The 16,997-nt window shown below is 44.6% G+C and overlaps 2 protein-coding genes across 15 annotated transcripts in view; one reads left to right on the top strand and one right to left on the bottom strand.

The window, feature by feature from the left end:
• The window catches only part of NBEA (neurobeachin), a 455,021-nt gene that overhangs the window by 135,006 nt on the left and 303,018 nt on the right, over positions 1–16,997 (bottom strand). For all 14 annotated transcript variants that reach the window (XM_038127945.1, XM_038127964.1, XM_038127973.1 and 11 more), the window contains one exon: positions 12,909–13,045. In XM_038127945.1, the coding sequence (XP_037983873.1) occupies positions 12,909–13,045 (137 nt within the window). The remainder of the gene's footprint in view (positions 1–12,908; positions 13,046–16,997) is intronic.
• Positions 7,414–11,071, top strand: MAB21L1 (mab-21 like 1). The gene has a single exon (XM_038128075.1). It carries the CDS (start codon positions 9,116–9,118, stop codon positions 10,193–10,195), a length of 1,080 nt encoding a protein of 359 aa, XP_037984003.1. The 5' UTR covers positions 7,414–9,115; the 3' UTR covers positions 10,196–11,071.

The raw sequence follows: 16,997 nt of genomic DNA, 5'->3' as shown, positions 1-16,997 counted from the left end.
TAGTAATGTCACTCCAAGCTAGGAGTGCCTAATTGCTTAAAACAGACAGGTTATTAGATACAGGGGGAAAAATAGTCCTACACTGGCATACAAGCTCAGTATATTAATGCTCTGAAAGAATACCTGATGGAGCACTATTTTAATAGCAGCTTTAGAAACTTAAAGTATATTCTCATAGTGTATTTAATAACTAAATTGGATTAATTTTTTTTTCAAAACAGTTCCACAAAATTTTGCAAATATATTCATATTTAAGTGTGTATTTAATAAATGGAAAGGGTTAGAAGTCTATGAAAAAAGTTGTTTTCATACCACCATCAATAATTCAATCTATGTAAGGTCAAATAAATGGTTTATAAACATTAAGAGATCCTGACTTGGTTGTTTTTACAAAAACAAAACACAAAACTAAAAATTAATATACCTTGACATGAAACAAACAAGCAAAAAAACCCTAGCAAAACAACCAACTAACACAAATCAAATAAAATTTAAAAACCAAACACAAAAACCCCTCATTTCTCCACAGTCTCTCAAGTTTGGAAACATAATCCATAATGCTAGATTTTGCATTATTATGTAAAATAGTTTTTCACAAATAAAACTAATTTTTTTGTTAATGTAAAATCTATGCAAATACATGCAGTCATTTATCAGGGAAGCTGACAAGCATTCCATATTGGAGAGGGAAAATGAAACTGCCTCAAGAATAGAGGCAATTAATTATTTCTGTATTTTCTCTTCCTCTGTCTTGAGGCACAGAAGTTATCCATCCAGTTAAAACAGCAAATGAAATAAAGAGATTTTTTTTCTTATTTAAACACATATGGCTTTTGCCTGCAATACTGATCACCACAAGGTCTACAGATGCCCGTGGCTAAATTGTACACTGGCAGATGCACACAAGGGAAAACTGTGTTAATGCAGCGTGGTGAACAAAACAAATGAAGAACTGAATTTTGGGGGGTGGGGATAGAGAGGACTTTTTTTACCATGTTGAGATACATTTTCCTACAAAGGGTGGATTAGGTTAGCTATCGGTTTGGCCTAAAAAGCTTCTTCTCATCCCCTATGTCAAAAATCTGAATATACATACAGAAGAAAACATTCATGTAGATGCTTGCAGTTTTCTAACGTACAGATTGTAAATAATGGGCCTGCAAAGATAAATGGTTATATTATTTCATCTTTACAATTAAGGACTAATAATACATAATGGATGTACTCACAGAATATAATGAGAAAACTGTTGTCCAACATACTTGCTGTCATTTTTTACCTATTTAAAGAAGCAATGTCTTGAAGTGTAGGTGAAAATGGCAAGCATTATGGCACAGCCTAGCATACGCCATAAACTCGTCTGTGCTTCAGAGGGCTAGTAAGAATTCTGCACTTATTAACTGTTCCTTTTGATAAAGTTGGTTTTAAAAAAAATTAACTGAAAATTGAACCCAGTTTATTCCTGGAAACAATTTTCAGAAGAAAACAAGAAATATAATAGGTAAAATATTGACTGAAAATAAGATAGAACCATGTTGGTCACAGTAATTTCTCTCTTAGTAGGCCAGTACACACTGCATAACCCCATTAAAACCAGTATTGACCTTAAAAAAATTAAAACCTCACAATTTTTCCCCTGAAAGTTTACCTTAATTTTACAAAATAATTATTTTGTACCAACTAAAACAGTAAAGAAATAAGATTCATAAACATGAAGTCATAAAGATATCTCCTTTGCCTCATCTAAAATTAAGGCGTCTTAAGAGACAATACTGTCACTATCCTAACAGCTACATTGTAAATTTTTATCTTCTTTTCAATGGCACTAATATATTACAAATGAAAATTTTCTAAAAGGCAAAATCTATTTCTACTATCAAGAAAAAATTATAGCAATATTCCTTTCACATAAATAGATATTTTCAAAAGCTAATGTTTCTCTTTCAACAGTTTGATTGGATATTTACGAAATTACAAGACTACATGTTATTTCTATAGCCTTTCTCATTTCAGGGACATCAGCGCTATGCCACAAAGGATCTACTTCTTTATATTCTGTCCTAGAGCTGGCCTAAAAGCTGGCAGGAAAAAGGAGGAAGGACAGTAGGTGATGTAGGTTAAATTTTCAAATTCAAGTAAGAAGGCACCTGGAGTGATTTGCTGTCCTTAATAGGAGGCTCAAATTTCCCCTAGATAAAATGTTGTGTCCTACAATGACAATGCTCCACCAGCAAAAAAAAAAAAAAAGTTCAGAGTGGTGGTGGGAAAATATTTTAAAGGCCAAAATATCTAAGTATCATATTTTTCCTGAGAAGATCTCACCTCTTCTTCCTTAAATAATAAGTTTGTTGACATGTTTCTATTACAGTTATAGTTAGGATATATTTAGGAATAATAAGTATTCTTAGTGAATAGGTTGCTTTTATTTAAGACTGCTAAAATACTCTGCAGCTTTAGGGAGTTTGGAAATAGTCCTGAATATGTGAAAGCAGATGAAAAAATGGGGATTCTGAAAGCATAATCTTTCATCTGTTTCCCTGAATAATCTCACCCTCCCCAGAAAGGTTTTAGAGTGTATGGGGAGCGGGGCGGAGGGGCATTTTTGTGAGAGCATGTTGTCAAAATATGGACAAAACACCAATGTCCTTTCTCAAGAAGATATTTTAACACTATGGCTAAAGCACAATGAAATTAATAGGGAAGTGCTGCTTGACAGAAGTGTACATATTTGAGCCAAAAATATATTTCCTCGCCAACGCATGCATTTAATACATTAGATATTTTAGAGGCTCACTGTATCTCATCCTCTTCAAATGTTAACCTCCAAGTGTTTTGGCCCTGATCCTGCCCATGATGTCACTGGTGCTTTTAGGCTCACAGAGAAGTGCAAGGGCAGTTATTTGCAGGATCAGGGCCTTCATAAGGTTCAATGAAACATATTAATCACTTACAACCAACTCACTCAACTCCTCCCTTCACTGTTATTTGGAAAGAAAATATTGGAGAGCTATACACTACATTAAAACTAGAAGTCTGCATTGAAATATGTTAGGTATGTCCTTTCATAGCTAAATCAAGATGAAATGAGTTACACAGGTAATTTACCATACTTATGTAATTGTAAAGAGAGAAGGCAAAGTTTTATTTTGAGTTGGAGGGACGTAGGATGCCCAAAGTGTTGGCAGCATGAAAATTAGCAATAAACACATAATATGACCAAATGTATACAAAGAAACGGTGCTTACTCATAACTTCCTATTGGCCAGTGTTCAAATGTGTTAAGCAATGTCTTCTGCTAATTTCAGTATCTTCAGCAGCTACTGACGGGATGACATAGCTTAGTTTACTAGTCAGTATGAAACCAGCTTATAGAAAAGCACCAGCCACAAAAATAAGTATGTTCAAGACATACCACCCTCCCATTTTGACTGGGCTAATAAGATGCTGAGTTACTCCTAAAACATAGCATATTGTGTAATGCCATAATTTTTATAATGATGTATTTAACATGCTCCCATACTTCAATTTCAACTTACATCTTCCAACACTCTAGTCCTCTCTCATGTTCCAGAGCTAAAGTTACTGAGGGGAAAGATTAGTTTAGACATGAAGTCTTCAGAAGCTGCTCATCCAACACATACAGCTTTATCTTCAAGGGCAAAATTCAATATTTTCAGCCACTTAATCATATACAGCAATAGGGAGTAAATGAGAGTTCTGCAGTGTTGGATGGCCCACTACAGATGCAGTAGATTAAAAGGCGCTAATCCCCACTGATTCCGCACTCCTCTAGCAGTCAGCAAAAAAAGAACATTCTCCAAGCTAGAGATCTTTAAAAAAAAACCAAAAACAAATCCAATGTTGGACTACTTAAATAAAATGCTGTACTATAAGGAATGTCTGGATTTGGAGAAGCTGACGGATAAGTGAATCAAATGAATAATTCAATGCATTTTTTTCCTGCTTACATGTTTCTTCAGTTCTAGCCAAAATCACAGTTGTGAAAGCTCTGTGTTTACTTTTGAGACACAACATTTTAGAGAAAACAAATCAATTACTATTTTTTCCCGTAACAGATTGCAGATTAGAGGAATTTAAAGCATTAACAGTTCATCTGTATGACCTAGGATGACCAAGTCCAACAGTAATGCAAACTCTCTTCATGTTTTTCTTTAATTTTTAATAGAAAGCAAATACATACACACTAACTTTAACACTAATGAATGCTAATTGTGTATTGTAAAAGGGACTATGTCATAATTTAAAAAAAAATAATAAAAAATTAACATTTGCAGAGAACTGTTCACAACAGAGGAAAAATGCTTGTGTACCAAAATATGTAGAACTTGATACCCACAAGTCTTAGCAATGAAGTGTATAAATTTATTAAAATTGAAATACTGCAAACATTATAGTAACTTACATCTGAACTTTTCATTTGTTCCTAAACTTGAAAGCGGAGGCAGAAAGTAAACTACAAAATAAGAATACAGAAAATTGAAGGTACCGTCAACTTCTATCACACATACCAAAAAATGCTGCCTATTTTATAAAATGTGACACATATAGCAAACCCAGCACAAATATCTGTCTTTAGTTTTCTAACTTGAAAAAAAAAAAAGTGAATTTATTGTTGCTGGCAGGATGATATGGATGAAATAACCAGGAAGAATTGAGGGGGGAAGGGGAGAAAGAGGAGCCAAGAAATCAGATACATTCAATGAGCCTTCAAACTTACTTCAGCAGTAGGGATAAATAATTTAATCAACTCAGCTTCATTCTTTTTCTTCCTACCTCCCTAGTGCAATTGGCAGATATTAAAAAATAAAACTTTAAAATTCATGAGCAGTTCTGTGTGGAAGAACTATCACTATACAATAAGAAATATAAAATGATATCCATGCAAGCCCTTTGTGTAGATATGTATCTGCAAGTGCATTTTAGTTCACACTTTTCACCATATGAAAAAGAAATTTTTATGCATGGCAACTTTTTTTTTTTTTTTTTGTCCTAAATTGCAATCTGGGGACGTGGGCAAATACAAAGATTTTCAACAACATTTAGTGTTTTGGCTAACATGAGCACTATATGACAAGGCAATGTAGTTTGAAAGATTTTATATAACAAGCAGAGTTCAACAAACACTGTTATAGTACCCCCTAATTAGGGAAAATACCTTGAAAACAGCAATTTGGTAAAAGTCACGAATATCATATGGTACCATTATCATGACAAATGATCAATCATCATTTTAATGAGGTGACTTTAATCCCGATTTTCCAAAACAACTTAATACTCAATAAGCCCAGTAGAAATAAAATTCATTGCTGAAAAGGTGCTCCTTTTGTAGTTTACCAAGTACATATTAATAACTACAGAGAAAAATTAACTGAAGAAAGCAGTCAGAAGCTTTGAAAAATATCTATATTTTTATATCATATATAGTAATATAGATAATAATTTTTGACGTCTAAACCAAACTGCCTTCTTGTCATAGAAAAGGATTGGGTCACTTCAACAGTCACATTTCAGTGGTGTATGTGATGCCTAAATACACAAATTTTTAAACTAATAAATGTTTGGTGTGTGAAACGAAATGATGGAGTGGAGTCAATAGCGACCTTCAGTGTTAAACATCACCTAATCAAACCTAAATCTAATATTTCTCATAGCCACCGAGATACAATAAATATGTATAACCTTGCATTACTTGGTATCATAGCTTAATCTTAGCACTACACGTTGAAAACTCTGATTTAGTATCCAAGACGTATGTTTTGTTTAAATTAATTTTGCCACGTCATGAACGTTATGACTTCTGACAGCTTAAAGGTACGACCTTTCCACTTTTGCCTTTGGCAACTGGAATTGCCAAGCTAAAACCCAGGGGGCAAAAATAAGCAAAGCCTGGCCCGGAATATCCCCATCCCTAACGTGAAGCTCTCGGGCTCCTGCATCTCTGGCAAGCTGAGGGTGCCCCCACCGCAGGAAAGGGCTGTTCCCTCGGCGGAAAGGGAGGAAGGGACAACCTTTTGTCCGCCCGCTCTAACTTTCGGTTTTACCCAGCGCTGCTCTGTGACCCTGTGGGAAAGGGGCTCTTTGACATTTCCATCCCAAAGAAGCCGCCCCCGACACGGCAGCGCCGGCGGTGTCGAGCCGGATGGCTCCGGGAGCAGCGGCCGCCGCCCGGGGCGGGAACCAGGGCCGGACTGGGGCCGCCGCGGGCCTTCCCCCGCACCAGTCAGTCCCCGGGTCCCGCCCGCCCAAGTTGGTCCCAACTTGACCGCTTTTCCTTCCCGTGCACAGCCCAGCCGTGCCCTGCTGCGCGGGGTCTGAGGGCCCGGCGCGGCCCGCATCGCCCCCGGGCCCGAGGAGCGGGCGAGGTCGTGCCGGGCCCCATCCTGGGGCAGTGGGGCGGGATGTGCCGGGCCGGAGAGGTTCCTCCCACTCCCCTCCCGCCGCTGGGGCCGTTGACGGTGCCGCCGAGCCGGCTCTGCGTGCGCCGGCCCCCGCGGAAAGGGGAAGGGGGAAGAGGGAAAAGGAAAGAGGGAAGAGGGCCGACCTTCGCCCCCGCCGCCGAGCAGGTTGCCCGCGCAGCCGGGGGCAGCCGCCGGTAGGAGCGGCGGGGAGGCGCCCGCCCGTGCCCTCGGAGCCGGCCAGAACTCCTGGAAGCGCCTGCTCCGGGAAGGCTGGGGCGGCCGGCCCCCGGGGCCCACAGCGCCGCGGCCGCGCACGCCACCGCCCCGCGGGGGAGGAGAGAGGGAGGGAGGCGGCAGCCCCGGGCCCGGCGCAGGGACGGCGGCAGCGCTCCTCGGCGGCGGCTCGGGAGGCACCGGGACCGGGCGCTCTGCGCCGCTGCCGCCGCCGGTCCCAGCGCGGCCGGGGGGAGGCACGCGTGTCCCGCCCGGCGCCCGGCCGGGAAACTAAGCGGAGGAGGGAGAAAGCCCGGGAGGAAACTGCCTCCTCTCCTCCCCAAACAGGCAGAAAGTGGTCGCCCTCCTCCCGGCGGCCAAGGGCTGCGGCCGAGAACAGGTAAGCTGCTTCGGGACGACAGGTCACCTGCAGTTTTTCAGCGACAGCCCCAGCCCTGCTCTGCTGATGAGCAGGAAAGGATTCCGGTCGGCTTCGTCCTCGGGAGCGGCACGGGAACACCCATATAACGGCTAGACCGAGGGAGCCAAGCGCACAGTCACAAATTCTCCGCTATGTAATAATTTGGTCGCATTCGTACCCTGAATAAATGTCGTGAAATGTTCTTTGTGGTATGACTTCTCCTCAGCGACTGATATGCCCGTGACAGTTACTTTAGGAAAAGGTAATGGGTCAGTAGTTTAAAGGTTCCAAGCGATCGAAAGCTTTGGTGTTTTTTCTTCACACACACACACACACACACACATATATATATATATGTATATAAAATTATAAAATTTAGGGTCCTCTTGAAATGAAGCTCAGTAAATGCTGTGAAGCAGAAGAGCTTACCACTCCAGCTTATTTGCAAATAAATGTCCCGATTACCAACACTTAAAGTACCGAAGGCGAAATTTGCTAATTACACATCACACAGGCGAAAGCCCAAACTGTCAGACAAGCAAGCCAGCATGTTTGCAGTCGCTAGCGTGCCTCCCGTGTGCACATTTACTAAGCGCAGCTTGCTAGCACAGCTCGCTGTACGATAAATCCTCCAGGTTTGAAATTAATAGGTACTTATAGTGCGTCTCGAAAAGCAGCCGAACATCCACTCCTCACAACATATCGGAGAGCAATACAGAATATAAAAACGACGCTAAGAATTGGCAAAGGAGATTTACCGTCTGTATCTGCTACTTGATTTTTGGAAGGAACGTGAAAAAGACCTGACAGATATGTTTAGCGATTGATTCTCCCTTCATAAGGTACAAATACAAAAAGCAAGGCAGTGACAATGCCAAAATGCATTAAACCTCAAAATCGATTAGAGCCCGTCAGAAGATCCTTTAAAACAATACAAATCGTGGACTTCTGGGCAATATTTTATTCCAAAGAACACTAAATTTGCCGTGAATCCGCTGCCTTGTTCACTGAGCGGTTCACGAGAGAAAAAAAATTCCAAACCTACTTCTCGCTTGCAGTTACAGGCAACTATCAGGAGGAAAAAGGCAGCGTGATGTGACGCCGAGTGGGGGTTAATGAATTTACGCCTGTGCTCCTGCCGGAGCGAGCCCGGTCTGTAGCTCCCTAGCTGATGGATGCCCATTAATACACCTGCATTCACGTCCCGGCCATGAGGAGGCACGCAGGGATTCAGTACGGAGCGGCACAGTTTTGCCAAGTCCTCTCGAAACGTCAGTACCCTTCAAGTTACACCCAGAGGAGAGCGATTTCTCTTGATTTCCGCGTGTACAGAGGACCGGGGCGGCTTTGTAGCCGGTAACCTTCTACCTTTCTGTATGTGCCTGCGTGTGCGTGTGTGTGTGGCTGTGTATACATATCTATCTCCTAGAGAGGGATTAATTAGCCGGGTTTGAGCTGAAAGAGGCTGCAGTGACGAGCCCAGTGGCGATTGGCCGCCCGCCTGCCTGGCCCTGCCTTTATAATTTCCACACGAGTGCATCTGGGCTCTTATACAAACCAACAGCCAGCTTCTTCTGACATACACACACGGCACTTTTTTCCACCATCTGATTAACCGCCGTGCATACACACGGTGATTACTACGGGAAAACATAAATAAATACGAAGAGGTTTTATTATTTTGACTACTGGAACCCTCGCTGTGTCTCAGTGCAACTTTTGTTTTTTCTTGCTGCTGGGAAAGGTGCTGCTCTCGATGCTTTCCTCTCACTCACGGACCCTTTAAAAAAAGGGGAAGGAAAAATATCGCCCCCTCCAGTCCCCCGCCCGCTCCCCCTCCCTTCACCCCCCCCGCCACACACACTTCAAGACGGCTGATCTAAAAAAGCAGGAAGAGAGCATCTGAGGAGCAGCAGCCCCGGCGCATTTTGAAAAACATTTGTTACATTTCAGAGTGCGGCAGCCTGTTTCTCCTCTGAAGTTGGCTCCAGCCATAGCAGCCGCATTGGATCCCACAGCCTATTGCGAGACTCCGGTATACAATCCGGATCTCTGCCCCAACATGATCGCGGCCCAGGCCAAGCTGGTGTATCATTTGAATAAATACTACAATGAGAAATGCCAAGCCAGGAAAGCTGCAATCGCGAAAACGATCCGAGAAGTCTGCAAAGTGGTGTCGGACGTGCTGAAGGAGGTGGAGGTGCAGGAGCCTCGCTTCATCAGTTCCTTGAACGAGATGGACAATCGCTACGAGGGGCTGGAAGTCATCTCCCCCACGGAGTTTGAAGTCGTGCTGTATCTGAACCAAATGGGGGTTTTCAACTTCGTGGACGACGGCTCCTTGCCGGGCTGCGCTGTGTTAAAGTTAAGCGACGGGCGCAAGAGGAGCATGTCCCTCTGGGTGGAGTTCATCACGGCGTCTGGCTACCTCTCCGCTCGCAAAATCCGGTCCAGATTCCAGACTCTGGTGGCTCAAGCCGTGGATAAGTGCAGTTACAGAGACGTGGTAAAGATGGTGGCGGACACCAGCGAAGTGAAGCTGAGGATCAGGGATCGGTACGTCGTGCAGATCACTCCCGCGTTCAAGTGCACGGGGATCTGGCCGCGGAGTGCTGCACACTGGCCGCTTCCCCACATCCCCTGGCCGGGACCCAACCGGGTGGCGGAGGTCAAGGCGGAAGGCTTCAACCTCTTGTCCAAGGAGTGCCACTCTCTGGCCGGCAAGCAGAGCTCGGCCGAGAGCGATGCCTGGGTGCTGCAGTTCGCGGAAGCTGAGAACAGACTGCAGATGGGCGGCTGCAGGAAGAAATGTCTCTCCATCCTCAAAACCTTACGGGACCGTCACCTGGAGCTGCCGGGCCAGCCCCTGAATAATTATCACATGAAGACTCTGGTTTCCTACGAATGCGAAAAGCATCCCCGCGAATCGGACTGGGACGAGTCGTGCCTGGGGGACCGGCTCAACGGGATTTTACTGCAGCTCATCTCGTGCCTCCAGTGCAGGAGGTGCCCGCACTACTTCTTGCCCAACTTAGACCTCTTTCAGGGCAAACCTCACTCGGCCCTGGAAAACGCGGCCAAACAAACGTGGCGACTGGCTAGGGAAATACTGACCAACCCGAAAAGTTTGGAGAAACTTTAGAGGGTAACTATAAAACCGGCCTGACCGACAAATCTGCTAATTTCCCGATGAAGTTTAAGATGCCTGTTTGAAAAGTCATATATTTCCCCTTGACAATGCAAATAATATTCTCTTTTAAAAAGGAATATAGCTTAGGCTCTTCACAAAGAAAAGCAAATGAGAACAGCAAGCATCGTTCCTCTTCGTCACAGTTTTGCAGTTTCCCGTGGGGGAAAAACAAAAAGAAAGGAAAAAATTTTAAAAAAAAGAAAAAGAAATTAAAAAAATGAAAGTGTGCTACCTGGAAAGGAAAATCGGCTGTAATTTGATTGTGACCATTCTGCCTAAAAACGGTACCAACGGATTATAACAAAACCCGGTATTTTTATGTAAACCTTCTGTGAGTAAAAGCTATTTGGATATGCCACCTGAACAAACCCTAATGTACCTTTTAATTTGTATCAAATATTGTGATCTCACATTGTCTTTGAAATTGTGGATGTTGGTGTTTTGTGATTTGGTGAACAGAAGTTAAATTGCCATTTTGGATACTTCAAGGACATTTTCTGCTAAAAAGAAGATACCATTTAAAAAGGTAGATTTTATCACGGTACTTTTGTTAATTGTCTTTTGAAGTGTCTGAACTTAACAAGTTTACATTTTTCGTTTCATATATATTGCTTGTTCTATTTCTAACATTCCATAAATATACTTGAAATGTTATTTAAATATATTCAGAAGAAATTTGGATTCTGCTTATATAATAACGCTTGAATATTGGAATTATATATTTGAAAATGCACTTGAAATACACTGGATAATTACTTTTTGTGATTTAGATTTTAATTTCTGTTGCTGATTTATTTAATTACAAGCTAATAAATGAAGTAAAATGCACATGGGTAAGCGTTTCAATATTGGATCAAGTTTTTAATTTGAAAAAGCAGAGGCAGCTATGTTTTGTGGATTTTGCCTTTCTGTGGATAGTTGCTTAAATCCTGTAAAGCAGAAAACTTAAGGGCAGAGTCCTGACTTTGCATTTTGAATAGTTTTGTAGAATAGGGAAGTATTGGTTGTACAAACATATTGGAATTTAGCTCCAGATCACCATCAGCAACTGTCAGACACCACCGTACTTATTACACAGTTACACTTTTTCAGCCTTCAGGAAAGAAGTCTGTTTTGAAGGGTTTATTATACAGTGCTGTTGTGTTTCTGCTGGCTTTTGAACAAAGCTGAGGAAACACAACGTATCTGTGAAGCAGTGTTTTGAGTAAGCAGTGATCCTGATAAAACTAGCAATTTGGTGCAGGTACTAATAAAGCAGAAAATAAAATTTATAGGTGAGAGCCAGCACCAATAAAGTGAACAACAATATTACTTCTGACCTACAAATCCGTTACGAATGTGATAAGATTGCCAGTTCCACTCCCAGAAATCAAGCCCCTCAGCTGCCAGGGCATTCAGAGGGAATAACATGTGCGTGCTTACAAAATCGCACGCAATCCAAAGCCGCCCGTCTGTACCGCACTGCCTGGTCCCTCTCAGGATGCATTTCTTTAAAATGGCTTTTAAATCAAAACGCAAATTAACAACGCAGATTTTGACTAGGGTCCCAACAGTCAACAAGTGCTGAAAGAGGCCGATCTCCTGTGTGACACCCACTAGCAACTATTTCCAGCGGGTGCACTTTAGCTAAACTGTTATACCCGGAGGTTCTGACAGAAACTTTTTACCCCAGTACTGCCAACAAAGTTCCGAGTTTGACAAATTATTCGCCAAAGAGAAATCACTTCATTGCAAACGTATTCAGACGAGGAGTTTTCTTGGAAATTATTTTTAATACTTCTGCATTAAAAAACCCCAAACCCTAAGGTCTTTGTAAAAGTATCTCTCCTAGTTCCTCTCTTCCAACGTTTTCCAGAGCAATAGCAAAGAAATAAAAGCAAGAGCGATAAGAATCAAAAGACATGCAGACGAGAGGAGCTCCCTGTTAGACACGTCCCTTCTGTCTGCCCCCTCCTCCCCCGCGTGGCATCCCCCGCGCCGTTCCCGCGGGGAGAAAGCCACGCAAAGGTTTCCGCTCGAGTCACGCACCCCTCCCTGCTCTGTGGCGGCTGGGCTGGAGGTTTTCACGGAAGGGAGGGGGAAGTGGGGCGGCGCTGGGGAATTGGTAGTAGTAAATGACTTCAGAAAAAACCAGAGCTTTCCCAGGAACCAAGTCTTCGGTACATGTCTATTCCCCCCTTCCCCATTTTCTTTTTTTCCCCCCAGAAAACAAGCATTAACTTTCATTTCAGCAATTGCAAAATGTTTACAAAATGCGCCGTATTTTCTTACGTGGAAATTAACGTTTTTGAAATAACGGGATTCTCCTCGGGAATATAACGGGATAACCTCGGAAGGCATAAAACCCTCCGCTGTGTCTCGGGAAGGCTGCGGGCTAGGACTGCTGCTCCCTCCAGGGATTTCAGAGCAATTGGCTTAACTACTAAATCTGACCACGTTCATACAAAGGCACCGCGAGAAAGGCTGCTGGAAAACGCATACGCTGCCGTAATAGAGGATTTAACATCATTAATACATTGCGCTTTTTTTTCTTTCTTTCTTTCTTTTTAAATGCAGCGAAAGGCGGCAGACAGAAGCGGAGTTTGGAATGAGGGGGCGGCCCCGGCGCACGTGTGCCGGGACAGGGGACGGGACCGGGACCGCCCGCGTCGCCCGCCGCACTCACCTTGGGGTCGATCTTCTTGAAGGCCGAGTCATCCTCATCCACCTCGAAGTAGATCTCTGTGGTGGTGATAGAGAGCGTCCCCTTGGCCACCACCACGGGGGCGATGAGCTGTGCCGGCGTGCTGAGCACCACGGGGCCTGCAAGGCAAGGGCAGCGGCGTCAGGTTGGAGGCGCCCGGCCGGCCCATCCCTGGTGGCCCTTCCCTCCGCCGAGCCAAGCGCCCGGCGAGCCCCCTCGTAAACCCAGTTTGTAAACGCCGCGTTCATTCCCCTCCTGCCCGCGGCCAGCGCTTTGAACTCCGCGGCCGGGGCACAAGCGAGTTTGTGAGCTCCGGGGCTGAGAGATAAATCACAGCAGCGAAATTCAGAGGGGTTAGGGTGAAAAATAGCTGCCTCTTAGAAGAAGGTCCCCTCTCTTTTCATGCCCTTTTGCTCCTCGTTAACGCTATCACTGTTTATGTGCGATAGCGGCGGCTCGTTCCACACCGCTTCGATCTGGCAGGCCAGGGTCCCCGCGGCGGCCGGGCCGGGCCGGGGGCGCAGCGCAGGGCAGCGCGCAGCCCCTGCCCGCCACACTGACCCTGCGAGGCCTGGGGGCATTATTTTTAAGTCTGGAACCAGACCTCAACTCGGACAAGTAACGCCAAATACCAGGGGGTTTTGTTTAGTTGTTTGGGGGTATTTTTCTCTTTTTTTTTTTTTTTTGGGGGGGGCACCTATTTCAATACCCCACGCACATAAAGGCTAGCATCGTTAAATACATTTGCGGCACGATGATTTTGTTTCAATTCGCTGCCGCTTATCCTTTTAAAATTACTGTAACAATACTTCGCTCAAATATATTCCTTAACGAGACGCTTTCAAGGGCATTGAAAAGATGGGATGGAGAAAACCTATTGTGAAAGGTAGCCTTCTCCACACAAATTGTTAGATTTTTACTCAGGAAAACAAAAACCAAAACAACCATTCTTTAATCCAAAAAACAAGAGGATCCCATTTTTCACCATATTATCTTCAGTATCAATGCCATCTTCTGTTAAAGCTGACAGCGGCCGTGTTTAGGAAGCTTACTTGCTTCGAAGAAAATATTATATATTAAATATTCTTCTAGATTTAAACACAAAAGCCTGTAGGATAATTTGTATGTATATACATAAACACACAGAACCACATACGTGTACAAACACGCATCTAACACATAAATAATACAACTCCAGTATTGAGAAGCTGGGTACATCACCTGCCTGATGCACTTTTTTGAAACTGGCAAACTGACCACCTCAGAAGGTACTAAACAGAGTTTGGTCGTTATACGCAGCTGAAAAATCTCCCTTGCAATAAGGGGACCCCTGCTCAGAGGGCAGAGAGTCGTGAGCCTCCCGCTGCCTTCCCCGGCCTCTCGCCCTTCCAGCAGCGCCGTGCGGGCGCTGGCGTGGCCGAGCCGAGCCCGGGGCTGCGCCTCGGATGCGCCCTCTCCTCCTCCCCCAGCACTGCCCGCACGCTTCACTACCAGCTCTTGCAGGCAGCACTTCAAATTACTCACTTAGCCCAAATTACTCCTGTATCGGCGCATCTAACTGTCATGTTGTTAATGCTTTACTTTACCGTAACACCCAATTTGAGACCTTATTGCACAATATTTTGTCATTTATGCTGCAAAATAAATAAAGAGGAAGGCAGGGATTGCTGTGCGTACAGGGGGAAGCTAAAACGCAGTTTCAGTGACAGCTTTCAGCAGCCCAGCGTGGCGGACGGGATAATATTGATACAAACTCTATTTTCTTTCATTTTATTGTTTTCCATCTCCTAATAAACCGAGGTAGCCTCTTGACCCCAGTCAGCTGATCGGAATCACATGCACCGGGCTTGCCTTGCTGCTCTCCCAGTCTCGCCTCCATCTTCTCTCCCTCCCTTGGCGGTGGGAAAGGAGCCGATCCGAGCCGGGGAAGCCCGGCTGGAGGCTCCAAAGGGCAGAGTGATCGATCCGAAACGCCGCTTTAAAGCCTCATCAATCTTCATCTAGGTTGCTCAAGTAATTACGCCCGATTCTCTTGTACGATTACAAGTGGATTTGGGTTTCTATTCCCCAGGCCCCCTTTCTTTGTGTTTACAGAAGGGGGGTCTGGGCAGCCGGCGGTTCCCTGCCCTGCAGAAGCACTTGCCCTCTCAAGCAGAGCGCCCTACCCCTCCTGTGTCCCTTGTCGGGCACGCTTGGCCCGGCGCAGGGCGATGGGCTCCCGGGCCTTTGTGCGGGGAGAAAAGCGCCTTCGGAAGACGCGTCCTGGAAACGACCCGATATTCTATCACTTTAAGGAGGCGTTTGTGGGCTTTGCTGAATCCCAGAAGGAAGAACATCAATTTAATCCAATTACCTCTTTTTCCCTGGTGTTGTGTGGCTAAAATAAAAATAAAGCCACCGCTATTTAATGGCCAAAAGGCCAAACCCTATAATCTGCCTTTCAGGCGAAGACAATGGTGCGCCCCGGTTAGCGGGTGATGTGCCCTCGCGGACTGGAGCAGGGGGCAGAGCTGCAAAAGCAGGGGTGAATGTGGAGGGAAAGGGAACAGTCACTTCTTAGCCCGTTCCTGAAGGCAGGGGAAATCAGGGATTTCTGGCTTTTTACTCCTCCCGAGAAAAGGCTCCGAGTTCCCTCCCAGACTGGTACCTTGGCATCTGCCCTGCATTCTACTCAAATGACACCCCAGATTTGTTGCAAGGTAAACATGTCAGAGATATCACAATGCGACAAGGAATAAGCATTATCGTACTTTCCAGATGAGAAAAGGTTTTCCAGTGTTTTTTTTTGTTTAGGGGAAAAAAAAAAAAAACCAACAAAAAAACCCCCTAACCAAACAAAAAGCCAAAACCAAAAACCCACAAAAAACCAAACGAGAAAGGAAAAAATCCCCAAAAAACCATAAAGCAAAATAAATAGCAGTCACATTATGGGATTTCAGGAAAGGGGATGTTCAAACTAAGTTTAAAAATATCTTTACAGACTTTTTTCTTTTCTTAAAGCACAAAATGAAAAAAAAATCGGTATTAGCAGTGTTTCATTTTTACACTTGTCCTTTGGAAATCTCCTATTACAACTTGCAATTCCATAGCATGTTTAAGGAGCACTGAGTCTTTTTGTTGTAGCCTTCAGGGAGCAAGCCAGCCACTGAGAGAATACGAAATTAATCCACTACAGCTATAGAGAGAGAGGATTATGTTTTAATCCCCTTTGGGATAGTCTCTGGATTTTAAGGATCCGATATTAAAATGTTTACATAGAGCATAATCAAAATAGCGCAGATTTTCCATATGGCACCGAGCTATCGGGAAGCTCTGTATCTACTTCCCAAACCCAATTGATAATCTAATGAAACAAAAGCTGAGCACACCTGAGCCAAGAGCCGCGGGACGGGCTCATTCGCATTCGGGAAGGATAACGAGCTTAGGCTCCAGCCTCCGCCCGGCCCCTCGGCGGTGGCGAGCTGCGCTTTTCCAGGGGATGTAAATATTCATTTCCAGTGCGGCTGCGGCCCCGCAGAAGGCCGGGGCCAGGGCCGTGCTGCCCGGGGGAGAGGCAGCCGCAGCAGCGGCGCCGGGGGATGCTGCCGGGCGCTCCCCGCGCAGCGCAGGAACCGCGGCACCGAGGGCGCTTCCCTTCCCGCGCCGGGGGAAAAGCCAACCTGTGGCTGCCTCGCTTCGCCCAACAAGCTGGCGTTAGTGGAGGGGACCTGCGTCTAGGGTGCTTGTCAGTTCTTGGGACTCTAAGCGAAAGCATCTCTCTTTAAGGATCGTTTCGTTGCCTCTTCCACACCTCTCCGAAGCTATCCGGGCGACCGCAACAAAAAGGCAGCGACCTACCAGAGAAGTTCTGGCCTTAAAACGAGTCCAGAAATCACTGCAGACACACAGGTCTAGCAATCTGTTCAAATGGTGATTTTTTCCCTTTTGCCTGATCCCTGTGGTCAGCCCATGTGATTTACATTTCTAAAATAAACTCTACTACACATCTACCTTTTAAAATAATATTTTCTTCCCAAAAGTAAATAATTGTGAAATTAGAAGGTCCCAGTGAATAAAAGCGGAATGTAACTT

Source organism: Motacilla alba, chromosome 1 (genome assembly GCF_015832195.1).
Source record: "Motacilla alba alba isolate MOTALB_02 chromosome 1, Motacilla_alba_V1.0_pri, whole genome shotgun sequence".
NCBI lineage: Eukaryota > Metazoa > Chordata > Aves > Passeriformes > Motacillidae > Motacilla > Motacilla alba.
The sequence above is the reverse complement of the archived record's forward strand: the minus strand, read 5'-3'. Positions and strand labels throughout refer to the sequence as shown.

What these genes read in the sequence shown, in the direction of transcription:
- MAB21L1 (XM_038128075.1), top strand. Translation starts at nt 9,116, where the DNA reads ATGATCGCGGCCCAGGCCAAGCTGGTGTATCATTTGAATAAATACTAC.